Source organism: Lytechinus variegatus, chromosome 8, assembly GCF_018143015.1.
Source record: "Lytechinus variegatus isolate NC3 chromosome 8, Lvar_3.0, whole genome shotgun sequence".
NCBI classification, from domain to species: Eukaryota; Metazoa; Echinodermata; class Echinoidea; order Temnopleuroida; family Toxopneustidae; genus Lytechinus; species Lytechinus variegatus.
The window spans coordinates 24,124,551-24,145,639 of NC_054747.1; the positions used below are offsets into that span (position 1 = coordinate 24,124,551).

The window sequence follows — 21,089 nt, forward strand, 5'->3', positions numbered from 1 at the left end:
CATGCATTTTACATGGTGGCGTTGATGGCCATCCATAGTGGAGGTTGGTCGGATCAATCGCAACTCTTTTTATGACGTTGCCATGGTGGTAGTTCCATAAAGTTATTCATAAAGTTGTACATTACCTGACAACTGGAATATCTTCTTAGGTGCTAGGTCAGCTACATAGGTATGATAGAGATGTATAATTAAACACAAGGTAGGATCACCAGTTCGTAAAATCATTTAACTTATAAACAGCCTTATTAGCAGCTTTATAATACATGCCCGGGGAGCGTTTCATCACTTTTTTCGTCTGACAAGTTGTAAGATCTGACAACTTTCCGTGATTTTGATTGTCTGAGAAGCACAGTTCCTATGGTAACTGTCTAATAAAATGAGACATGTCGGATTGAACAGCCGTCAAGCCCTTTCATAAAACACTCATGTAGTAACATATTTTTTAGCGATTGATTGTGGGGCTGATTGCATTGATTATTGTGTATGATCAATTGTAAAATTCAACTCCATGATCAATTACTAAGCTTTATGTTACCGGACCCAGGTTGATCATTTTGATTTTATCACCTTCACCCTGTGAGTGAGACTACACTGTGAGAAACAACATCACTACCATGGCAACCAATAGTTGACATGTTGACAACTGGAATAGGGTGCTTCTAGTCTGCAGGCACAGACCCCAATTGCAACTTTGGTCAAGAAGCATGTCTTCACCCAAGACAAGCACATATGGGTGTAAATTTGTTTTCATTGGTTGTATACCAGCTTGTCGTTGATGCGAAAGAAAGCTGCTCTGCTGAGTACCCAAGTGGAGTTACTTCAACAGAAACAGAATATCAAACTTGCTGTTTCAATGGCTGTAGCCTGGGCATTCAGACCCGTTAGCTTGAGTGAAGGGTTTGCACAGTAGACTAGGCCGCATTTCCTAGTTCAAAGCCTACAGGAATTACCGAAACCAATACTTAATGGATGATGAAGCCTCAACCATGTAGATATATAATCAAAGATGATATTATTTACTGTATGGGGGGGGGGGGGGGAGTGGGTGGATGGACTGGGAGGGGGATGAGGTGACATGTTTTTTTTAGAAGGAAATATACTGTGTAATACCTCATAGGATATGTCATATTAAAGTGCAAATTAAGAAATGAATCTAGAATTGTTAGGTAACTTCAATAATGTTAGAGAAAAATGATTAAATTAATCATCAATGTAATTCAAATCATTGCATCTTTTTGACAATGGTAAGATAACAAAGTATCAGAATTTCTGGCATGAAATATTCATGTAACTTGTACTTTATTACATTTCCGATATCACTTGTGTTCACGGATATTGCACATGCAGGTAATTATAATGTCCACATTTGTGGATTGGCTATACATGTACATGCATGTTGGACTGCACTCACATACATGTACTTGAAGAATTTGATTGTGATCTAAAGTTACAAAATTTAGTTGTGAATGACCAATTATTGTTTAGATATCATGTATGTGTATGGGTTTTTTTTTGTTACATTTGAATGAACATGTATGTTTGTTATCTGTCCCTATTAAAGGATTGTTCTTGTACTGTATTTTTATGTGAGTTATTTGTTCTTCTTTGGCTCAAGTTATATGGGTGGAAATGCTTCTTTGATTCCCGGAACATGAAGTACTTTTTGATTTCTAATTTCAACTTCTAATTCATGCATTGATGATGTTCTGGGTCCCGTAACACAAAGGTTAGTGATTAATCGTATGCTTGATTTTCAGGATTAATTAATAATGATGATAATGGGAATTTATATAGCGCCATCTATCTGGAAATATTCTATTCCGAGGCACATTATTATCATTACCCCGGCTTTCGCTATAACTGCCTTTCAGCGCTCATGCATTCAATGAATTAATCCTGATGGGTACCCATTCACCTCACCTAGGTTGAGTGCAGCACAATGCGGATAAATTTCTTGCTGAAGGAAATTACGCCATGGCTGGGATTCGAACCCACAACCCTCTGTTTCAAAGTCAGAAGACTAATCCCTTGAGCCATAATGCTCCACGTACATTGTAGCCAATGCAATGAAATGAGCCCTACAATTAATTGCTAAGCTTTGTTATGCAATCTTAATCAGACTTGGGTTGACAGTCAACAGTCAAATTTGTCGCTCATGATTATGGATCATTTTCGCAATAACTTTGTAAATCCAAGAACAGAAAAAAAAATCAAAGATTTATCATGTATGAATACAGGAATGTGGATCCAAATAGGTATTTGATAGTATTCATCAATTGTAGAAGTTATTTGTAAAACACATTGCAAACTTCCCAATAGCAGAGGTATAAATTCTGACCGCATGAAGTTTGTAATTTGTCGGGTATTTCTGCTTTTGCACAATTTCAACTCACTGATGAAACTGAATCTTGAACTTGCGGTATAGCAATTCTAAAGTTACATGTAGATAGTTAAAATAGATGAAAATTTGTTTAGGAGGAAGATAGAGTGATGTGAGTGGAAGCATAAATATGTGAAAAGGTATAAGAAATATATGGTGATGAAGAAGGATTTTGATAGGTGTGTGTATTAGAGAGAAAGAGGTTACAGAAAAGTGGAAGAATGATGCAATATGGAAGACAATATAAGGATGTTGAAGGCGTTCATAAGAGAGAGTTAGAAGACTAGAATAAGATGGTAATGGAACAGAATGGAAGATATTTGAAAACAGATGAAGAAATGAAAAGGTTTATGCCTTATTTATTCACCCGTTCCTCTCTACCCCCTTCACTCTCTTTCCCCCACTCTAAGAACAAAAATGAGTAGATGAGCAGTAGAGAATAGATGCGGACAGTTAAAGGACAAGTCCATCCCAACGAAAAGTTTATTTGAATAAAAAGAGAAAAGCAAACAATTATAACACTGAAAATTTCATCAATTTCAGATGTAAAGTGACATGACAATCAAGTTTCACTTCTATGCACATCTCCGTCGGTATGCAAATGAGGTAACTGATTACATCACACGCTCACTGTTTCTTTTTGTATTTATTATATGAAATATTTTTATTTTCCACTCATTGTCATGTGAAACAAAGTTTTATTTCTCCCTGATCATTTATTATCATTTAACATTTTATGGTTCAGTCAAGTTGGCCCTAATTGTCAAAATTGAAATATTGTATAATTCAAACAATAAAAAAAAACAAAAGAAATAGTGAGGGACATCGATTCTCTCATTTGCATGTGACTTAATTTTGCATCTATTATATAGCTATTATGTGAAAAATAGGCGAAACTTTAACATATAACTATCTTATTTTACATCCTATTTTTATATTTTCAGCATGCTTGTCTAATTTTTCCATGTTGATTCAAATCCATATTTTCCACGGTGGACTTGACCTTTAAGCTGCCCAGAACATTGATACTCCTTGCATCTACTCTCTACAGCTAATCCACTCATCATTGCTCAAGCCTTCTCCATTGCTCACCTTCTCAACATTGCTAGGACTTCTCAACTCGTCTACTTTTCAGCTCCAAGTCATCAACCTCATTTGGTCTACACTCCTTTTATAGGACTTCACCTAATATCACACAAGATACTTCTCACTTTCATCTTTCAAATTTCCATCTCTATCACTCCACCATCATACAGTCCTTCCCAGACTAAAGCACATGGTGAACTGTAAACCTCTGCAGAGTCACTTCTACTTTTTTCACTTAAAACCAAGTGAACTTCCCTTGAAGATTTGAGACAAATTTCTGAAAACAATTTCACTACAAATTCCCTTTCTGGATTTTCTTATTTGCATCCAAGAAAGCATTGGCTGCAGAGATTGTGGAACATTATTTTTTCACCTCCGACTGGGACCAGGATTTATACCTCACTTTTTTTAGTAAGGACAACATTGTTCTGTGCACATTGTTCTTTTTTCTACCTTAGGGTAGACTTAGCCTTTATGAATAATACAAAAACGAAATACATATATAAGATTAATATTCATTATCAATATGATTTTATTTTATATTTACAAACAAAGCTTCTTGAACAAAATGGGAAACTAAAAGTATCCTCACATATTACCTTTTGCATTGACCATTATCAGGGTTCCCACAGAAAATTGAAAACAGAATTCCATGACTTTTCCAAGACTTTTCCATGACTAAATTGCTGCTTTTCGTGACTTCCAGTGATGTCCCGGGAGTTTATAAAGACTTTGTAAAAGTGGTGACTACCATGTGACTTTTCAAAGAAAATAAAGTATTTTAAAAAAATATATAAACCCCCAAATATGTAAACACATTTTTTGGTTGCATTTTTCATTATACAAGCACAAGATGACATTTGCAAAATAAAAGAAATTTGAAATGAAATTGGGAAGTGAAATATGCAAATATTTTTTGTACATAAATTTGCATAAACAAATACATATCAATTAAAAAAATAACTATTTTTCACTTAAATAGGCTTATGCACTGTAGTTGACATTGTAAGGAACATGCATGCTAAACTTTGGTGTGGATAGTAGCTGAGATTAGGAGGGAGGTCATCATGGCCCACAAGATACCCAATAGTTTAAAATAGCCCAATCCTTTATCAGATATATTTCCTTGTACACAAGTACTCTGATATCACTGCATTTGGAGAAAGACATTAACCTCCTATTTGCAAGTCATCACAAATGATTATGACTTACAAATATCAAAGAGTACACTATAGTCGCTACTGATCAATACAAAATATCTAAGTTGCTGACAAACTGAAATTGTAAATTTTATATACTTGTACATGTAAGAATGAAAGAGTATCCTACATGTACATCAAACTGAAGTATTATGCTGATTAAATTCAAGCATTTAATTTTTTTATTTTTGTACCATGTGTGTGTATATACAAGGCCGTAACATGAATAGAGGATAGATGTATACAACAATATTTTTAGTGAAACCGCACAAGACAGTGCACAATTAAAAGACATTAAATCTATTTTTGGTGATGTGAGAATAAACCATTCACTGATAAATTGAAACAAAAATAAACATTGATTTTCCACCCTGTTTGGTGTGAAATTACTAATGACAATTTGAAAATACATTGGCTTCTTGGAATACCAGATTTGACATAATATACTGTTAAAACAGAACTGCATATTTTATCAAACACTGTTTCCAACAGAATTGAAAAAGACATTCATTTTGCAACTTTGAATTGTTTCGGAAATTGGTGATAGTGCTATCAGTCACCAGTGGTTATCAGTAATATGTCATTCAGACATTATCATCACTTACAACTGATAATGCTATCAATCACCACTGATGTCATTCAGATGTTATCACTACTTGCAACTTAGCCTTGTTTAAGACTTCAATTTTTCTGATGCCGACGAAAAAGCGGTGCCTGTGACTCCCTTCTGCTATGCAGGCAAGACCATCAAGTGATGAAGATCGTAGAATCAGTCTTTCTATGGTCAGCCTGGGCTCCATTTCACACTAAGGTGGTCTCCAATCGGCTGCTTGCTTCATTTATACGACATGCAAGTTTATCAAAAGGAAACTATATATATAAACTTAAAGTATGAATAGTCAGATTCCACTGTCTTTGTCTTCATCTTTATAGTGCTGTTACAACATCTCGTTCCATCCTCTCTTTATCTTATTGGAATTATATTGCATCTGCAAGAGATCAGATAAAAACAATTTTAAAGTAATAATGACTTCTGACTAGCAAAATTAAAAACACATACAAGGAGGGGGAGGGCAGGGAATAATTTTACCCAAAATTCTCCCTATAGCTCTAGAAAGTTAAAACAGAGCCCCTGAAATTCACATAAGGTACAATGTAAACAACTGTACAATGAAGCAATAAAATGTAGCATGAGAAATTTGTCATTAACTTTTCGCCTGAAATATAAGAACTTATGTATACTGCATGATCATTTCCATCCATACTAATGTGAAGGTAATAGTATGCAGCGCATAGAAACATTTGTATTAAGCACTATATAAATGTTGCACGTTTTTATTATTCAACATTCAACACATGTGCTTTATTAATGATATGTAGTACAGGCATCAATTTTAATCAAAAACGTAATTATTCATTCATGGATTTTCAATATGGCAACTCTTTTTGGTACAGTATGGAACTGGAATAGATTAATGTGCCCTACTTATGTCAGTAATGTGACCGTGTCCTGGGCTCTCTTTTGTTATGCGTTATTCAATGTACGAAATGTGACTGTCTTGTTTTAGACTGTTCCTTTAGAGCTATTCATTCAATTCATTATTTTTTATTCATTTTATTTCTGACAATAGGCTGGAAAAAATACGGATAAAATTGAAAGACCCATCGACCGGTGGCCAGGGATAGCTAAAAGGACACTAGTTTCTATTGACTGATGCAAAGCAACAACACATTTTCATTAATTTCTCTTTTTTCTGCTTTTATTCTGCTTTTATTGAAAAGATGGTACACTTTCCATTTCAGCAAAGGTTTGTAAATTCAATTAGACTCACCCGAGGAGACCTCTTCCACTCCAAGTTTGTGGAGTCAAAGAGAGGGTCACTTTATCCTCATCTCGCTGTACAACAACACGGATAGGTTTCTGGGGGAGAAATGAAGACCTAAATCAAGATCATGTAACATTTTCATCCACTTTTCAAATAACATTGTAATCCTATCAAGGTAATGGCATAACCGTTATCATCTTAACACACCCAATGACACACCCATTATCATCTTACCATACCCAATGACACACCCATTATCATCTTACCACACCCAATGACACACCCATTATCATCTTACCACACCCAATGGCATACCCTTTATCATCTTAACACAACCAATGACATACCCCTTATCATCTTACCACACCTAATGACACACCCCTTATCATCTTACCACACCTAATGATACACCCCTTATCATCTTTACACACCAAAATGAGACACCCCTTATCATCTTACCACACCCAATGACATAACCCCTTCTCATCTTAATACAACCAATGACATACCCCTTATCATCTTACCACACCTAATGACACACCCCTTATCATCTTACCACACCTAATGATACACCCCTTATCATCTTTACACACCAAAATGAGACACCCCTTATCATCTTACCACACCCAATGACATAACCCCTTCTCATCTTAATACAACCAATGACATACACCTTATCATCTTACCACACCCAATGGTACACCCTTATCATCTTACCACACCTAATGACACAACCCTTATCATCTTAACACACCAAATGGCATAACCCTTTATCATCTAACCACATCCAATGACATACCCCTTATTATCTTACCATGCACAATGGCATACCCCTTATCTTACCACACCCAATGGTACACCCTTATCATCTTACCACACCTAATGACACAACCCTTATCATCTTAACACACCAAATGGCATAACCCTTTATCATCTAACCACATCCAATGACATACCCCTTATTATCTTACCATGCACAATGGCATACCCCTTATCTTACCACACCCAATGGTACACCCTTATCATCTTACCACATCCAATTTCACACCCCTTATCATCTTACCACACACAATGAGACACCCCTTATCATCTTACCACACCCAATGGCATAACCCCGTATCATCTTACAACTAATGTCACAACCCTTATAATCTTACTAAACTTAATCGTATTCCCCTTCTCATCTTACCACACCCAATTTCACACCCCTTATCATCTTACCACACACAATGAGACACCCCTTATCATCTTACCACACCCAATGGCATAACCCCGTATCATCTTACAACTAATATCACAACCCTTATAATCTTACTAAACTTAATCGTATTCCCCTTCTCATCTTACCACACCCAATTTCACACCCCTTTTCATCTTACCACACACAATGAGACACCCCTTATCATCTTACCACACCCAATGGCATAACCCTTTATCATCTTACAACTAATATTACAACCCTTATCATCTTACTAAACTTAATCGTATTCCCCTTCTCATCTTACCACACCCAATGACACACCCCTTATCATCTTACCACACCCAATGACACACCCCTTATCATCTTACCACACCCAATGACACACCCCTTATCATCTTACTACACCCAATGACACACCCCTTATCATCTTACTACATCCAATGACATACCCCTTATTATCTTAACATGCACAATGGCATACCCCTTATCTTACCACATCCAATTGCACACCCCTAATCATCTTACCACACCCAATGGCATAACCCTTTATCATCTTAAAACTAATGTCACTACCCTTATAATCTTACTAAACTTAATCGTATTCCCCTTCTCATCTTATCACACCCAATGACACACCCCTTATCATCTTACCACACCCAATGACACACCCCTTATCATCTTACTACACCCAATGACACACCCCTTATCATCTTACTACATCCAATGACATACCCCTTATTATCTTAACATGCACAATGGCATACCCCTTATCTTACCACATCCAATTGCACACCCCTAATCATCTTACCACACCCAATGGCATAACCCTTTATCATCTTACAACTAATGTCACTACCCTTATCATCTTACTAAACTTAATCGTATTCCCCTTCTCATCTTACCACACCCAATTTCACACCCCTTATCATCTTACCACACACAATGAGACACCCCTTATCATCTTACCACACCCAATGGCATAACCCCTCCTCATCTTACCACACCCAGTTGCATTCCCCTTATCATCTAACCACACCCAATGACACACCCCTTATTATCTTACCATGCACGATGGCATACCCCTTATCTTATCACACCCAATGGTACACCCTTATCATCTTACCACATCCAATTGCACACCCCTTATCATCTTACCACACCCAATGGCATAACCCTTTATCATCTTACAACCAATGACATACACCTTATCATCTTACCACACCCAACGGTACACCCTTATCATCTTACCACATCCAATTGCACACCCCTTATCATCTTACCACACCCAATGGCATAACCCTTTATCATCTTACAACTAATGTCACACCCTTATCATCTTACTAAACTTAATCATATTCCCCTTCTCATCTTACCAAACCCAATTTCACACCCCTTATCATCTTACCACACACAATGAGACACCCCTTATCATCTTACCACACCCAATGGCATAACCCTTTATCATCTTACAACTAATATCACAACCCTTATCATCTTACTAAACTTAATCGTATTCCCCTTCTCATCTTACCACACCCAATGACACACCCCTTATCATCTTACCACACCCAATGACACACCCCTTATCATCTTACTACACCCAATGACACACCCCTTATCATCTTACTACATCCAATGACATACCCCTTATTATCTTAACATGCACAATGGCATACCCCTTATCTTACCACATCCAATTGCACACCCCTAATCATCTTACCACACCCAATGGCATAACCCTTTATCATCTTACAACTAATGTCACACCCTTATCATCTTACTAAACTTAATCATATTCCCCTTCTCATCTTACCAAACCCAATTTCACACCCCTTATCATCTTACCACACCCAACGACACACCCCTTATTATCTTACCACACCCAAGTGAAACACCTCTTATCATCTAACCACACCCAATGACACACCAATCATCATCTTACCAGTTACCACACCCAATGGCAGACCCCTTATCAATAATGAAAGTGACTTACATTTTGACTGTGTTGCACCACTGGAGCGATGTCTTTAATACTTCTAAAATTCATTGAAGTCACTGATCCAAACTCTAGGATTTTGTCACCGACATGTACACCCTGTATGTTGAGAGAAATTGCAAATAAGGTCAAATTTCCAACAGCCCTTAAACAGAAGAACTACCATAGCCTTGCAATAGTATGTGACTGCCAACAAATATATTGATACAATGCAATGCAAGCCCAATTACATAAAGCTTAGTGATCGATCATGGGGCCGATGTCTAGGATTGATTGCATTGATTATTGTACATGATCAATCGTAAAAATCAGCCCTATAATCAGTTGGCAAGCTTTATGATACCAGGAGCCCGTTTCATAAAGAGTTACAACTATTGTAGCTTTACCATTACGGCAACTACCGTGGTAACCTTGATTTTGATTGGCTGCTGAGCCCTGTTGCCATGGTAGTTGCCGTAATGGCAAAGTTACAACGGTTGTAACTCTTTCTAAAACGGGCCCCAGGTCCTGGTTAGACGAAACCATGAAGATCATGATAAAACAAAGGCTGGTTGGACAAAGTATATTTGACTCAACTTATTGGAAACACAAGATAATATCCAGATTCCAGATGATATATTATTGGTGATGATGAAAATGATAGTGATAATGATATGGTGAAGATGAGGCTGATGATGATGATGATGGTAGTGGTGGTGATGATAAGAATGAAGATGATCAAGATAGTGTTGATAGTAATGATGATAATTATAATGGTGATAATGAAGATGTGAATAAGGGATGGTGAAAGTGATGACGATAAAGATGATGATCTTGATGATATTGTCAATGAGGATGAGGGTGATAATGATGATGGTGGTGATGATGATGATGATAATGACAATGATGATGATGAGGATGATGATGGTGGTGATGATGATGATGATGGTGGTGATGATGATGATAATGATGACGATGTTGATGATAGTGATGATGACGCTGGTGATGATGATGATGATAATGGCGGTGATGATGTCAATGAAAATTATGATGATGAAGACAATGAGGTTGATGATGAGGGTGATGACACTTACTGAGGATGATGATAATTTATTTATTTATTTCGTTTTGTTTACCCAGGGTGGCCCCATCAGTGGACTAAGCACTGTTTTCCTTGGGGGCCCTGCATACAAGTATCAAATACATACATATATTAACAAGTACAAACAATGAAAAGATATTAAACAAGGAAGAAAATATGTTCAAAGAGACAACCAACCTGCAGGACACAGACACATACATACTAAAATAATGTGTGTATTTTGAACAAAATTCAACATAAATACATTGTGCATAAGCAAATCTAGACAAGTATATATTCCCTATGATTATTGATTAATTTTATGTTTAAATATTTGATTGCTTGTCCCTGGAACCAGCCAGATAGGGGGTAGTTATTTTAATTCAGCAGTTTCTCGCTCTCCAATAAGATGTAGCGAAGGATTGCCTCGAGACTGCACTACGGGTACCACTATCCAGCTGATTCCAGAGAATGGCAGCACTATGAGAAAATGCCCTTTTTCCAGCCTGTGTGCGTACAAGCGGTACCACTACACCATTCTGAACTGAGTTTCTCGTTCTGTACGAATGGACATTACTAGATCTTACTACGAGTTCAGAGAGATATATTGGCGCTTCCCCGTTAAGGATAGTGTGAATTGTTTTGCATCTATGGTATTCCCATGATAGTGATATTTAGGATGATGATTAGAATGGTGATGATGAATTAAAAGTGACCTGAAATAGGCAAATATTAATCATGTTATTACACATCAAACTTACAGCTTTCTCTGCTGGGGATCCTTGTGAAACCAGGTCCACCTTGGCGAATGGGATTGAAGCAGCTCCATTACTGGACCCGTTTGCAACGGGATTGTAGGTGCCCTGTTCCCGCTGTTGTCTCTCAATGCCATGCAGTGTATGAAGAGCCTGTTCAACTTCTTGCATTAAGGCTTTGTGATCATTCTGTAGACCTGCAATGTTAAAAGGGTATATATTATCTAGATGTAGATTCATTAGCGGTGAGGTGGGAGGGGGAGGGGGAACTGGGTATATAATAAAATAATATAGGTTTTGTAGCGCACGTATCCACCTTGCTAGGTGCTCAAGGCGCTCCTATATTACTATGGCTAAGCAAGTCTACCGATTGTAGTGCGCACAGCTTTTAGAGGAATTACTTCCTGCCGGTACCCATTTACCTCACCTGGGTCGAGTGCAGCACAGTGTGGATAAATTTCTTGCTGAAGGAAAAACATGCCATGGCTAGGATTCAAACCCACGACCCTCTGTTTGAAAGGCGAGAATCAGAACCACTAGACTATGACGCGCCCACGCGGGTAGATACCATACTCTTTAATACATGAAAGGAAATAATGGCCAGGTCATATGTACAGCGAAAAATTTCAAAATACCGGTAACCAGAGAAACAGGATATACTCCCAACAGCCCTGCACATAGGCCACCATGTAAAAAAAGGAAATATGTAAGATATTATTTGGAGTGGGAGAGTATATGAAAGAACACTTAAGATTGCTTAACTGCTTTTGCTTACTTTAAGAACCAGGGGGGTGTTTCACAAAGATTTAAGTATGACTTAGGTCGCACTTAAATGTTGACGCGTACATGATGTGCAACGCGCAATCTTATTGATCAATACGCAGAAGTGCGCGTCCTCTTGGCATAATCTGACCAATGCTGTCATGCCTTTTATACTGCACGCAACTAGACATTTAAGTGCGACTCTAAGTCATACTTAAATCTTTGTGAAAAACACCCCTAGGAGTATTAGTGAAAGTTTAGACCCCTGCCTGATCAGGAAGCCTTATTTGGCCTTCCAGCATTATATTTCATTACCATAGCAACACAGTTTCTGCCCCTTTTGTAATGTAGCCTTTCACTTTCCACTCTAAGACCAAGTATCACGAGTATTGGGTAGGAACTGAGGAAGAAGTTCACTCTGTGCCTGACACAATGAAAAATCAATCTCTAACCGAAGCATCGAGGGCACTGGGGAAAAACTGAGGAAGTTCTTTTGCATCACATTCCCACCAAAAACCTTGATCATTTTTTCATTATTCTACTAGACCTATCAGTTATTATGCACTGTTACTCACAGATAATTTTGTGTCTGGAAGTTCTCACTGAATAAACATCAATGTCATTTCTTGGGTAGCCCTCTGCATCAATCAACGGCCCTGTCATACCAACTCCATTTTGCTGTAAAACAAGGAAAAATAGAAATCCAATATGTTAAAGTATAACAAGTAAAGATTTGATAAGTCATAGGTAATAATCAGTCAATTTCAGCTGCTAAACAGGAAGAAACAGTTGGGTCTATTTTCTTTCTATCAGAAGGTGATACAGGTAAATGTAGATGGTAAGCGATTTTGCTCTTTTTTATGTGCCTTTTAACTTAATGTAAAAATCAATTGAAAAATTGAAATTGGCATGCTTTTCACCATGTTCACTAGAAAAAGCCCTGGTGAGTAGCGGAATGAGTTTCGGCTAACACTATACCCGTTATGAAGCGATGTGTTAACCAACAACTAAATTATCCACGGCGTAGACACACTTCTAGTGCGAGGTTAGTATACTGTAAAAGTGGAAATTTTCACGTATTTCGCGGCAAGATCGGCGAGCACGAATTTAAATACGCGTGAATTTATGAGCATCTATTCTTAATGCAAGTTTTGAACCGCGGTTCAATTGCGAGTATCGTTTTGGCAAAGAGATCGAGATTGCATAATTTGATCTAAAGAGGGCGGCATTTACGCAAGAAAGCTTGAGCTTCAATTTTAATCGTGCATTGCGAGAATTTGTTCCAAAGCAATGTGATCATTTTTTTAACAGTCGCAGATCTGTATTTTTATTATGATTTTGATTGAAATATAAATTGCTTTTGCTGTTTGATTGGTGTGTTGATCTGTTTAGTTTTTGAGAAGACGTTCGGTCGATCGCCCATGTTTGTTGATTGATCCCATGCACTTTGATTCAGCCGTAATCCCCCGTTCCTTACCTGGTGCTCGGCCATCCATAGACCATACCAGGCCAGCAGCCCTAGTAGCAGCGCCTCCGTTTTGCCTTCCCCGATGTCCGCCCCGCGAAGAAAAGTTGCGCGAAATGTCACAAAAGCTCATGATTAGATCAAAACAATGCTGAATTGTGCCGCACTAGAGCTAGAATTATGATCAGAAAATACAATTTTGTTGCTGAAATTTTGATTTCCATTCACAGATGGGCAAGAAGGAAGTGTCTTTGTGATTATGGAGTGTGCAGCGCAAATTTAAAACTCCGCAAATATGTTTTGAAGCTGCCAAGCGCGAAAAATCAATCCCGCGAAAATAACAGCATTTACAGTAGTATACTAACCTCGCAATACGTTAACCCTTCTACCCCCGTCTCGATCGGCCATTTTTGTTATGAATTGTAACAAAATGGCCGATCGAGACGGGGGAGGAGAGAACTTTTCGTTTTTTGAGGTTCCAGTCTGTGCCCAGATGTCAGAAAAACTGCCACTCGTTAGACCATCATCCATATAATCGTGGTAAGTGCTTGATTTCGGTTTTAACTATTTATTCGGAGAATTATTTTGACCATACTTCACGCTTGTCAGGCGAGTATGCCAAAATGCACGTACGATCCTGGGCTCCCGGGCGCTAATGCAGTTTCGCACCGGCCGATTACCAGCACACCTAATCACTAATACTTGTTCCCAAATGTCATGGCAAGTCTCTCAGTCACATTTCGATGTCAATATATCCACCACTTTTCAAAATATTGTGATCGGGAATGGCTGTTTTACGGCTTCGATCTCAATGTCGTTGATTGACACAGCATAGGCATCGCTTCGTGGATCTCGCTTGGATTCACCGTGCACTGTAATGTTGATATGAACTGAAATTAGCAACCAAATCATGCAAACATGTGGCGAACAAACTGCCATCATGCCGCATGCGAATCTATATTCGCATGATTTGGTTGCCATGGTTGCAACTTCAGTTCAACATTACGGTGCACAGTGAATCCTAACCCAGGCCAGGGAGCGGGCGGGTGGGAGCTCCCTGGCTCGGACTGGGTTAGGTGAATCCAAGCGATCCGCGAAGCGATTTCATGCCGTGTAGTCGTCAGTGTAGAGCAACGACGTTGAGATCGAAGCCGAAATACAGCCATTCCCGATCACGATATTTTGAAAAGTGGTGGATATAATTGACATCGAAATGTGACTGAGAGACTTGTCATGACATTTGGGAACAAATATTGGTGATGAGGTATGCTGGTAACCGGCCGGTGCGAAACTGCATCAGCGCCGGCTCCCGACCGCTACGCGGCCGGGAGCCCCCTGGCCTGGGTTAGCAATACGTGTGAGAGCAGGAGTGCGTACAACGACGTGGCATGGCCTATACACCAAAATTAATAAGTGGGACTGAAGTAAGCACAGAGGTCGAATAAATATGATTTTATAATCATAATGGAAAGTATGAGCTCACAAAATGACTCAATTTCATAAACATGTCACTCACAGATTCCAAAACTTCGAATAAAGCCTTGATTTCTGCTTCTATTTCATCTTTTCTGGCGATCAAACCCTGCACATGCACCCGAGCGTCAGCAGAAATACGTCCCGTTAAAGACAGCACGTTAGCCATGTTCTGATTGGTCAATTAAGGAAGTCCGATAGTGTGTGCGTGTTACGTGCAGTCTATGACTATGTAGCCGTAGCTGTTCTTCTTCCTCTATCGTTCGTTACGACTTATGAGTAATGTAGATTCTTGCGAATTAATTTCAGATGATTTATGGGTTAAAAAAACATGTAGATCTATTTAATGTTCACGATATCGTGAACAACAGAGAATCTACGAACCCGAAACAGAATAGAGCTAGCAATAGTTAGAGGTAAGGTATGTGTGCGCGCGTACGAAGTTAGATGCGAGACCAGTCGTTTTTCGAAAATGGAACAGTGCAATTACCACCATTAGAGTACCAAATTCAATCATAAATTCAAGGGAAGCGAGCGCGAGTTCTGCAGCATACCAGTGGAGTTGAAATTTGAAAACATCAACTCGTAGATTATATTGCCCCACTATAAAAGCATCTATTAGTCTAATTTAATATGATTTCATGAATTTACAATTTACTAAAAAAAAATACTTGGCGGAAGATTCAATGCACTAAGAGTTAGAAAAAATAAATATTTTAATTTTAGGGTAAGGTAGAGAGGACTATTTAATTTTGTAAATATATTTTCATCATGATCATTTTCAATATACAAGGCAAAAATGTTATAGCAGGCCCTAAATATTGTAATAGAATTTCAAATACAAAAATAAAAATACATGTAATAATTTCATGAAGCCATTGCATGCAAAACAAGATTTTCTTTTCAGTAAGCACATTTAGACATCTACAGAAGTTTGCATAACCTGTTAATTTATGTATATGTCACGAAAATGGCAACACGGCTGTCTCTAAATGTCATATAGACTATATGTCAAGAAAATGGCAACACGGCTGTCTCTAATTGTCATATGACTATGTCAAGAAAATGGCAACACGGCTGTCTCTAATTGTCATATGACTATGTCAAGAAAATGGCAACACGGCTGTCTCTAATTGTCATATGACTATGTCAAGAAAATGGCAACACGGCTGTCTCTAATTGTCATATGACTATGTCAAGAAAATGGCAACACGGCTGTCTCTAATTGTCATATAGACTATATGTCAAGAAAATGGCAACACGGCTGTCTCTAATTGTTATATGAACTATATGTCAAGAAAATGGCAACACGGCTGTCTCTAATTGTTATATAGACTATATATATGTCAAGAAAATGGCAACACGGCTGTCTCTAATTGTTATATGAACTATATGTCAAGAAAATGGCAACACGGCTGTCTCTAATTGCCATATAGACTATATGTCAAGAAAATGGCAACACGGCTGTCTCTAATTGTCATATGACTATATGTCATGAAAATGGCAACACGGCTGTCTCTAATTGTCATATAGACTATATATATGTCAAGAAAATGGCAACACGGCTGTCTCTAATTGTCATATGACTATGTCAAGAAAATGGCAACACGGCTGTCTCTAATTGTCATATAGACTATATGTCAAGAAAATGGCAACACGGCTGTCTCTAATTGTCATATGACTATATGTCAAGAAAATGGCAACACGGCTGTCTCTAATTGTCATATAGACTATATATATGTCAAGAAAATGGCAACACGGCTGTCTCTAATTGTCATATGAACTATATGTCAAGAAAATGGCAACACGGCTGTCTCTAATTGCCATATAGACTATATGTCAAGAAAATGGCAACACGGCTGTCTCTAATTGTCATATGACTATATGTCAAGAAAATGGCAACACGGCTGTCTCTAATTGTCATATAGACTATATATATGTCAAGAAAATGGCAACACGGCTGTCTCTAATTGTCATATGACTATGTCAAGAAAATGGCAACACGGCTGTCTCTAATTGTCATATAGACTATATGTCAAGAAAATGGCAACACGGCTGTCTCTAATTGTCATATGACTATATGTCAAGAAAATGGCAACACGGCTGTCTCTAATTGTCATATAGACTATATATATGTCAAGAAAATGGCAACACGGCTGTCTCTAATTGTCATATAGACTATATGTCAAGAAAATGGCAACACGGCTGTCTCTAAATGTCATATAAACTATATGTCAAGAAAATGGCAACACGGCTGTCTCTAATTGTCATATGACTATATGTCATGAAAATGGCAACACGGCTGTCTCTAATTGTCATATGACTATGTCAAGAAAATGGCAACACGGCTGTCTCTAATTGTCATATAGACTATATGTCAAGAAAATGGCAACACGGCTGTCTCTAATTGTTATATAGACTATATATATGTCAAGAAAATGGCAACACGGCTGTCTCTAATTGTTATATGAACTATATGTCAAGAAAATGGCAACACGGCTGTCTCTAATTGTTATATAGACTATAATATGTTAAGAAAATGGTAACACATGCAGTCGTTTTGTCAGTTTCATGACATAGTCTATATGTACTTTTAGAAACAGCCGTGTTGCCAAGTTCATGACGAAATTATAGTAATCGCTATTCAGGGACTATGATTTCTTCGCTATTGTATTTCTGTATAGGAGGTACAGAGTGTCCAAGTCTGACAATTGACCTAGTGTTCCCGGATTACTCGCCTCATAATAGCCGCCGCCCTAATCACGCCCCCGCGGCTTTTAGTGTGCCGAAACCCCGCCCCCTCCTATTATACTGTGACGTAACTCTAAATGCACACCCTGACACACTTAATTAAGAGCTGTGTGAAGGCATTCTATCAGTAGGCATCAACATCATCAAGGAAATTAAGTATGAGGAACATACACATAATACTCTCTGAAATAAAGTTGAAGTTTTTCTCCATCATGATGTCCGACGACGGGCCTCTATAACTTTATATTTCACGGCCTTCAAAAAAAAACACCAAAAACGGCTGTCAGTTAACGCTGACCGCGGCTGCCTTACATGCAGACCTGTTGCCATTTTCATAGTGAGGAGTCATAATTATATTATAATATAGTCTTCAATTTATGCACTATATATTTACCTTATAAGTAGCATATTTAAGTCTAATATAAAACGGTCCATTTTTCCCATAGCACATAATGTTTTAATAACATTTCGAAAAGGTTTCATTTATCTATTCCAAATAATGTTTTGTAATAACGTTTTTAGAACATTAATAAAACAAAATCATACGATTAATATTTTAATGTTTTGACAAAAATGTATGCTAAAAGAAAATAGTGTTTTTGAAACATCGTTATAACTTTTCCCAAAAAGCAAAAAAAAAAACGTTTTAATAACATTTAAAATGTTCTATTCTATTAGGAAATGATCAACCCCTACAAGTGGTTAAGTCTTACAAATATCTTGGCATCATTTTCATGATATATAGTCGATTTGACAATTAGAGACAGCCGTGTTGCCATTTTCTTGACATAGTCTATATAACAATCAGAGACAGCCGTGTTGCCATTTTCTTGACATAGTCATATGACAATTAGAGACAGCCGTGTTGCCATTTTCTTGACATATAGTCTATATGACAATTAGAGACAGCCGTGTTGCCATTTTCTTGACATATAGTCTATATGACAATTAGAGACAGCCGTGTTGCCATTTTCTTGACATATAGTCATATGACAATTAGAGACAGCCGTGTTGCCATTTTCTTGACATATAGTCTATATGTCAATTAGATGCTTTTATAATGGGGCAATATAATCTACGAGATGATGTTTTCAAATTTCAACTCCACTGGTATGCTGCACATAGGCGGATCCAGAGGGGCCCGCCCCCCCCCCCCCCTATTGGCGGAGCAAAAAAAGAAAAAAAAGGAGAAAGAGAGCAAAAAAAAAAGAAAAAGAACGGAAAAGAGAGGAAAAAATAAGGGGAAACATAAAAGGACAAAGACAATTGAATGAAATAAGAAGATGGGGCGGGGGACTTGGAAAATAAAAATCTTTCGTTTCCCTATAATACAATTTTCGCTCGCGCTTCGCGCTCGCATTGCGTTTTAGGTGATTTACATTATCTTGCTCAATATGGAGCTTAAAATATCAAATTTTGAACTCAATATACAAATATATTTCAGCTCGGAAAACGAACTTTCGTTATTTTGTTTGATTTACAAATTGATTTTTTAAAAGTGCTCTCTAAAAATTTATATTATATGGTCTGAAAATGAACAATTTCTGCTCGCGCTGCGCGCTTGCAAAATTTGATTTGTCAAGTACCAAGTACCTATTATTTTCGTGTATTCCATCAAGTTTTCAAAATGTCCCTTTTCATGTCTGATTGTCAAAACGTACCAGCTAGCGCTGCACGCTCGCATTTTGATTGGCGAGTTATGTATCTCTTAATATTGATTATACAACAAACCTCTTAAAATCCCGTTTCTATGACATTTTACCAAAAATTTTGGCTTTCGATTTGCACTCGCGCTAATGGTCAAAACATATTAACTGATGCATCCTATTCATAATTACAAAAGTGCTTGGAATGTCCAGTTTTCAGGCCATAATGTCATCAGATTTATGAATAAGATATTAATTTGATAATTAATTTGTCCCTTTTGTTTCATCTCCCGCTTAGCAAGAGGAATAGGGAGATAGTCATTTTCATATGCATGTCCTAATGATGTCCATGTCCTATGTTAAAATTAAAAATAATAATAATGAAAAATATCAGTTCTTTATTAAGTGCGATCCATATATCCACCTCAAATTTTTCCTACAAAGTGCTTGAAATATAGAGCTGATATTGACTTTTTTCTGATCGGAATATCATGATAAGAGTGTATTAAGAATGTCTAGATTCTATATGTCTAAATATGAAACACGCACGCGCATGTTTATTCAGATACTCAACTTGTTCTTTATTAAAATCATTATCCAGTTTCAGATCACAATGTCAAAAATTTTCTGCTCGCGATTTGTGCTCGCATTGTTAATGCAGGAAGATTCCCTATATTACTCACTTTTTCATGATTTACAAAACAGGAATAGAGTGAATCATTTTTTTTCCGCTAGCGCTTCGCACTTGCATCAATTGTTTCGTTATATACCTATCCTGTTCACGATTAAAACAAATTGATTAAATTTTTACATTCTTTATGTAGAAATGTCAAAATCTTTCAGCTCGCGCCTCGCGCTCGCAGTATTTGACTGTTGAAATATGTAACGTCTTCATGGCTAAGTCCAAGCAGTCCTTAACAGGTATCTTTTCTGCTCGCGCTCGCATTATTAATGTAAGGAAGACCCCCACTTACTCATCCTTTTCATGATTTACAAACTTGAATAAAGTGTCTCGTTCAGTAGGTCTAAATCTCGAAATTTTCTGCTCGCGCTGCGTTCGCATCAATGTTTAGTTATATACCTATTCTGTTTAAGTTACAAAAAGTGCTGAGAATTTCCATTCCTTTGGTAAAAATGTCAAAAAATTTCAGCTCGCGCTTCGCAATCGCATTATTTGATTTTTCAAATATATATAACATATTCATGCCTTGCTAAGCACAAGCAGTACCTTTTCCATCAGTTCATTTCTGATCGCGCTTCGTTCGTAGTAATTACTCATTTGCATACACATCTTTTTCGGGATATTAAACATTGCCCAGAATGTTCAATATTTTAGGAAAAAATACATAAGATTTCCAAAATAATTTAGCACGCGCTTCGCGCTCGCATTATATAAATGAGGATTATGATATTATATATTTACATTTATTCATAAATTATTCATTTATTCGTGGGTATGTGCGTTTTAACAAGCCTTTTTATGGCTTTT

The 21,089-nt window shown here is 37.4% G+C and overlaps 1 protein-coding gene across 1 annotated transcript; it reads right to left on the bottom strand.

The window, feature by feature from the left end:
* Positions 1-3,983: 3,983 nt before the first annotated feature.
* On the bottom strand, positions 3,984-15,780 carry LOC121420206 (26S proteasome non-ATPase regulatory subunit 9-like). The gene is made up of 6 exons (XM_041614760.1): positions 15,247-15,780; positions 12,841-12,943; positions 11,510-11,700; positions 9,686-9,787; positions 6,498-6,586; positions 3,984-5,654 (listed from the first exon to the last, which is right to left on the bottom strand). The coding sequence occupies exons 1-6, from the start codon at positions 15,370-15,372 to the stop codon at positions 5,630-5,632; spliced, it is 636 nt and encodes a 211-aa protein (XP_041470694.1). The 5' UTR covers positions 15,373-15,780; the 3' UTR covers positions 3,984-5,629.
* Positions 15,781-21,089: the final 5,309 nt, after the last annotated feature.

Coding starts and splice junctions, on each gene's coding strand:
- LOC121420206 (XM_041614760.1), bottom strand. CDS start 15,372: ATGGCTAACGTGCTGTCTTTAACGGGACGTATTTCTGCTGACGCTCGG. Junction 11,701..12,840: donor TTCCAGACACAAAATTATCT/GTGAGTAACAGT, acceptor TTAACATTGCAG/GTCTACAGAATGATCACAAA. Junction 9,788..11,509: donor GATCCCCAGCAGAGAAAGCT/GTAAGTTTGATG, acceptor CTCAACATACAG/GGTGTACATGTCGGTGACAA.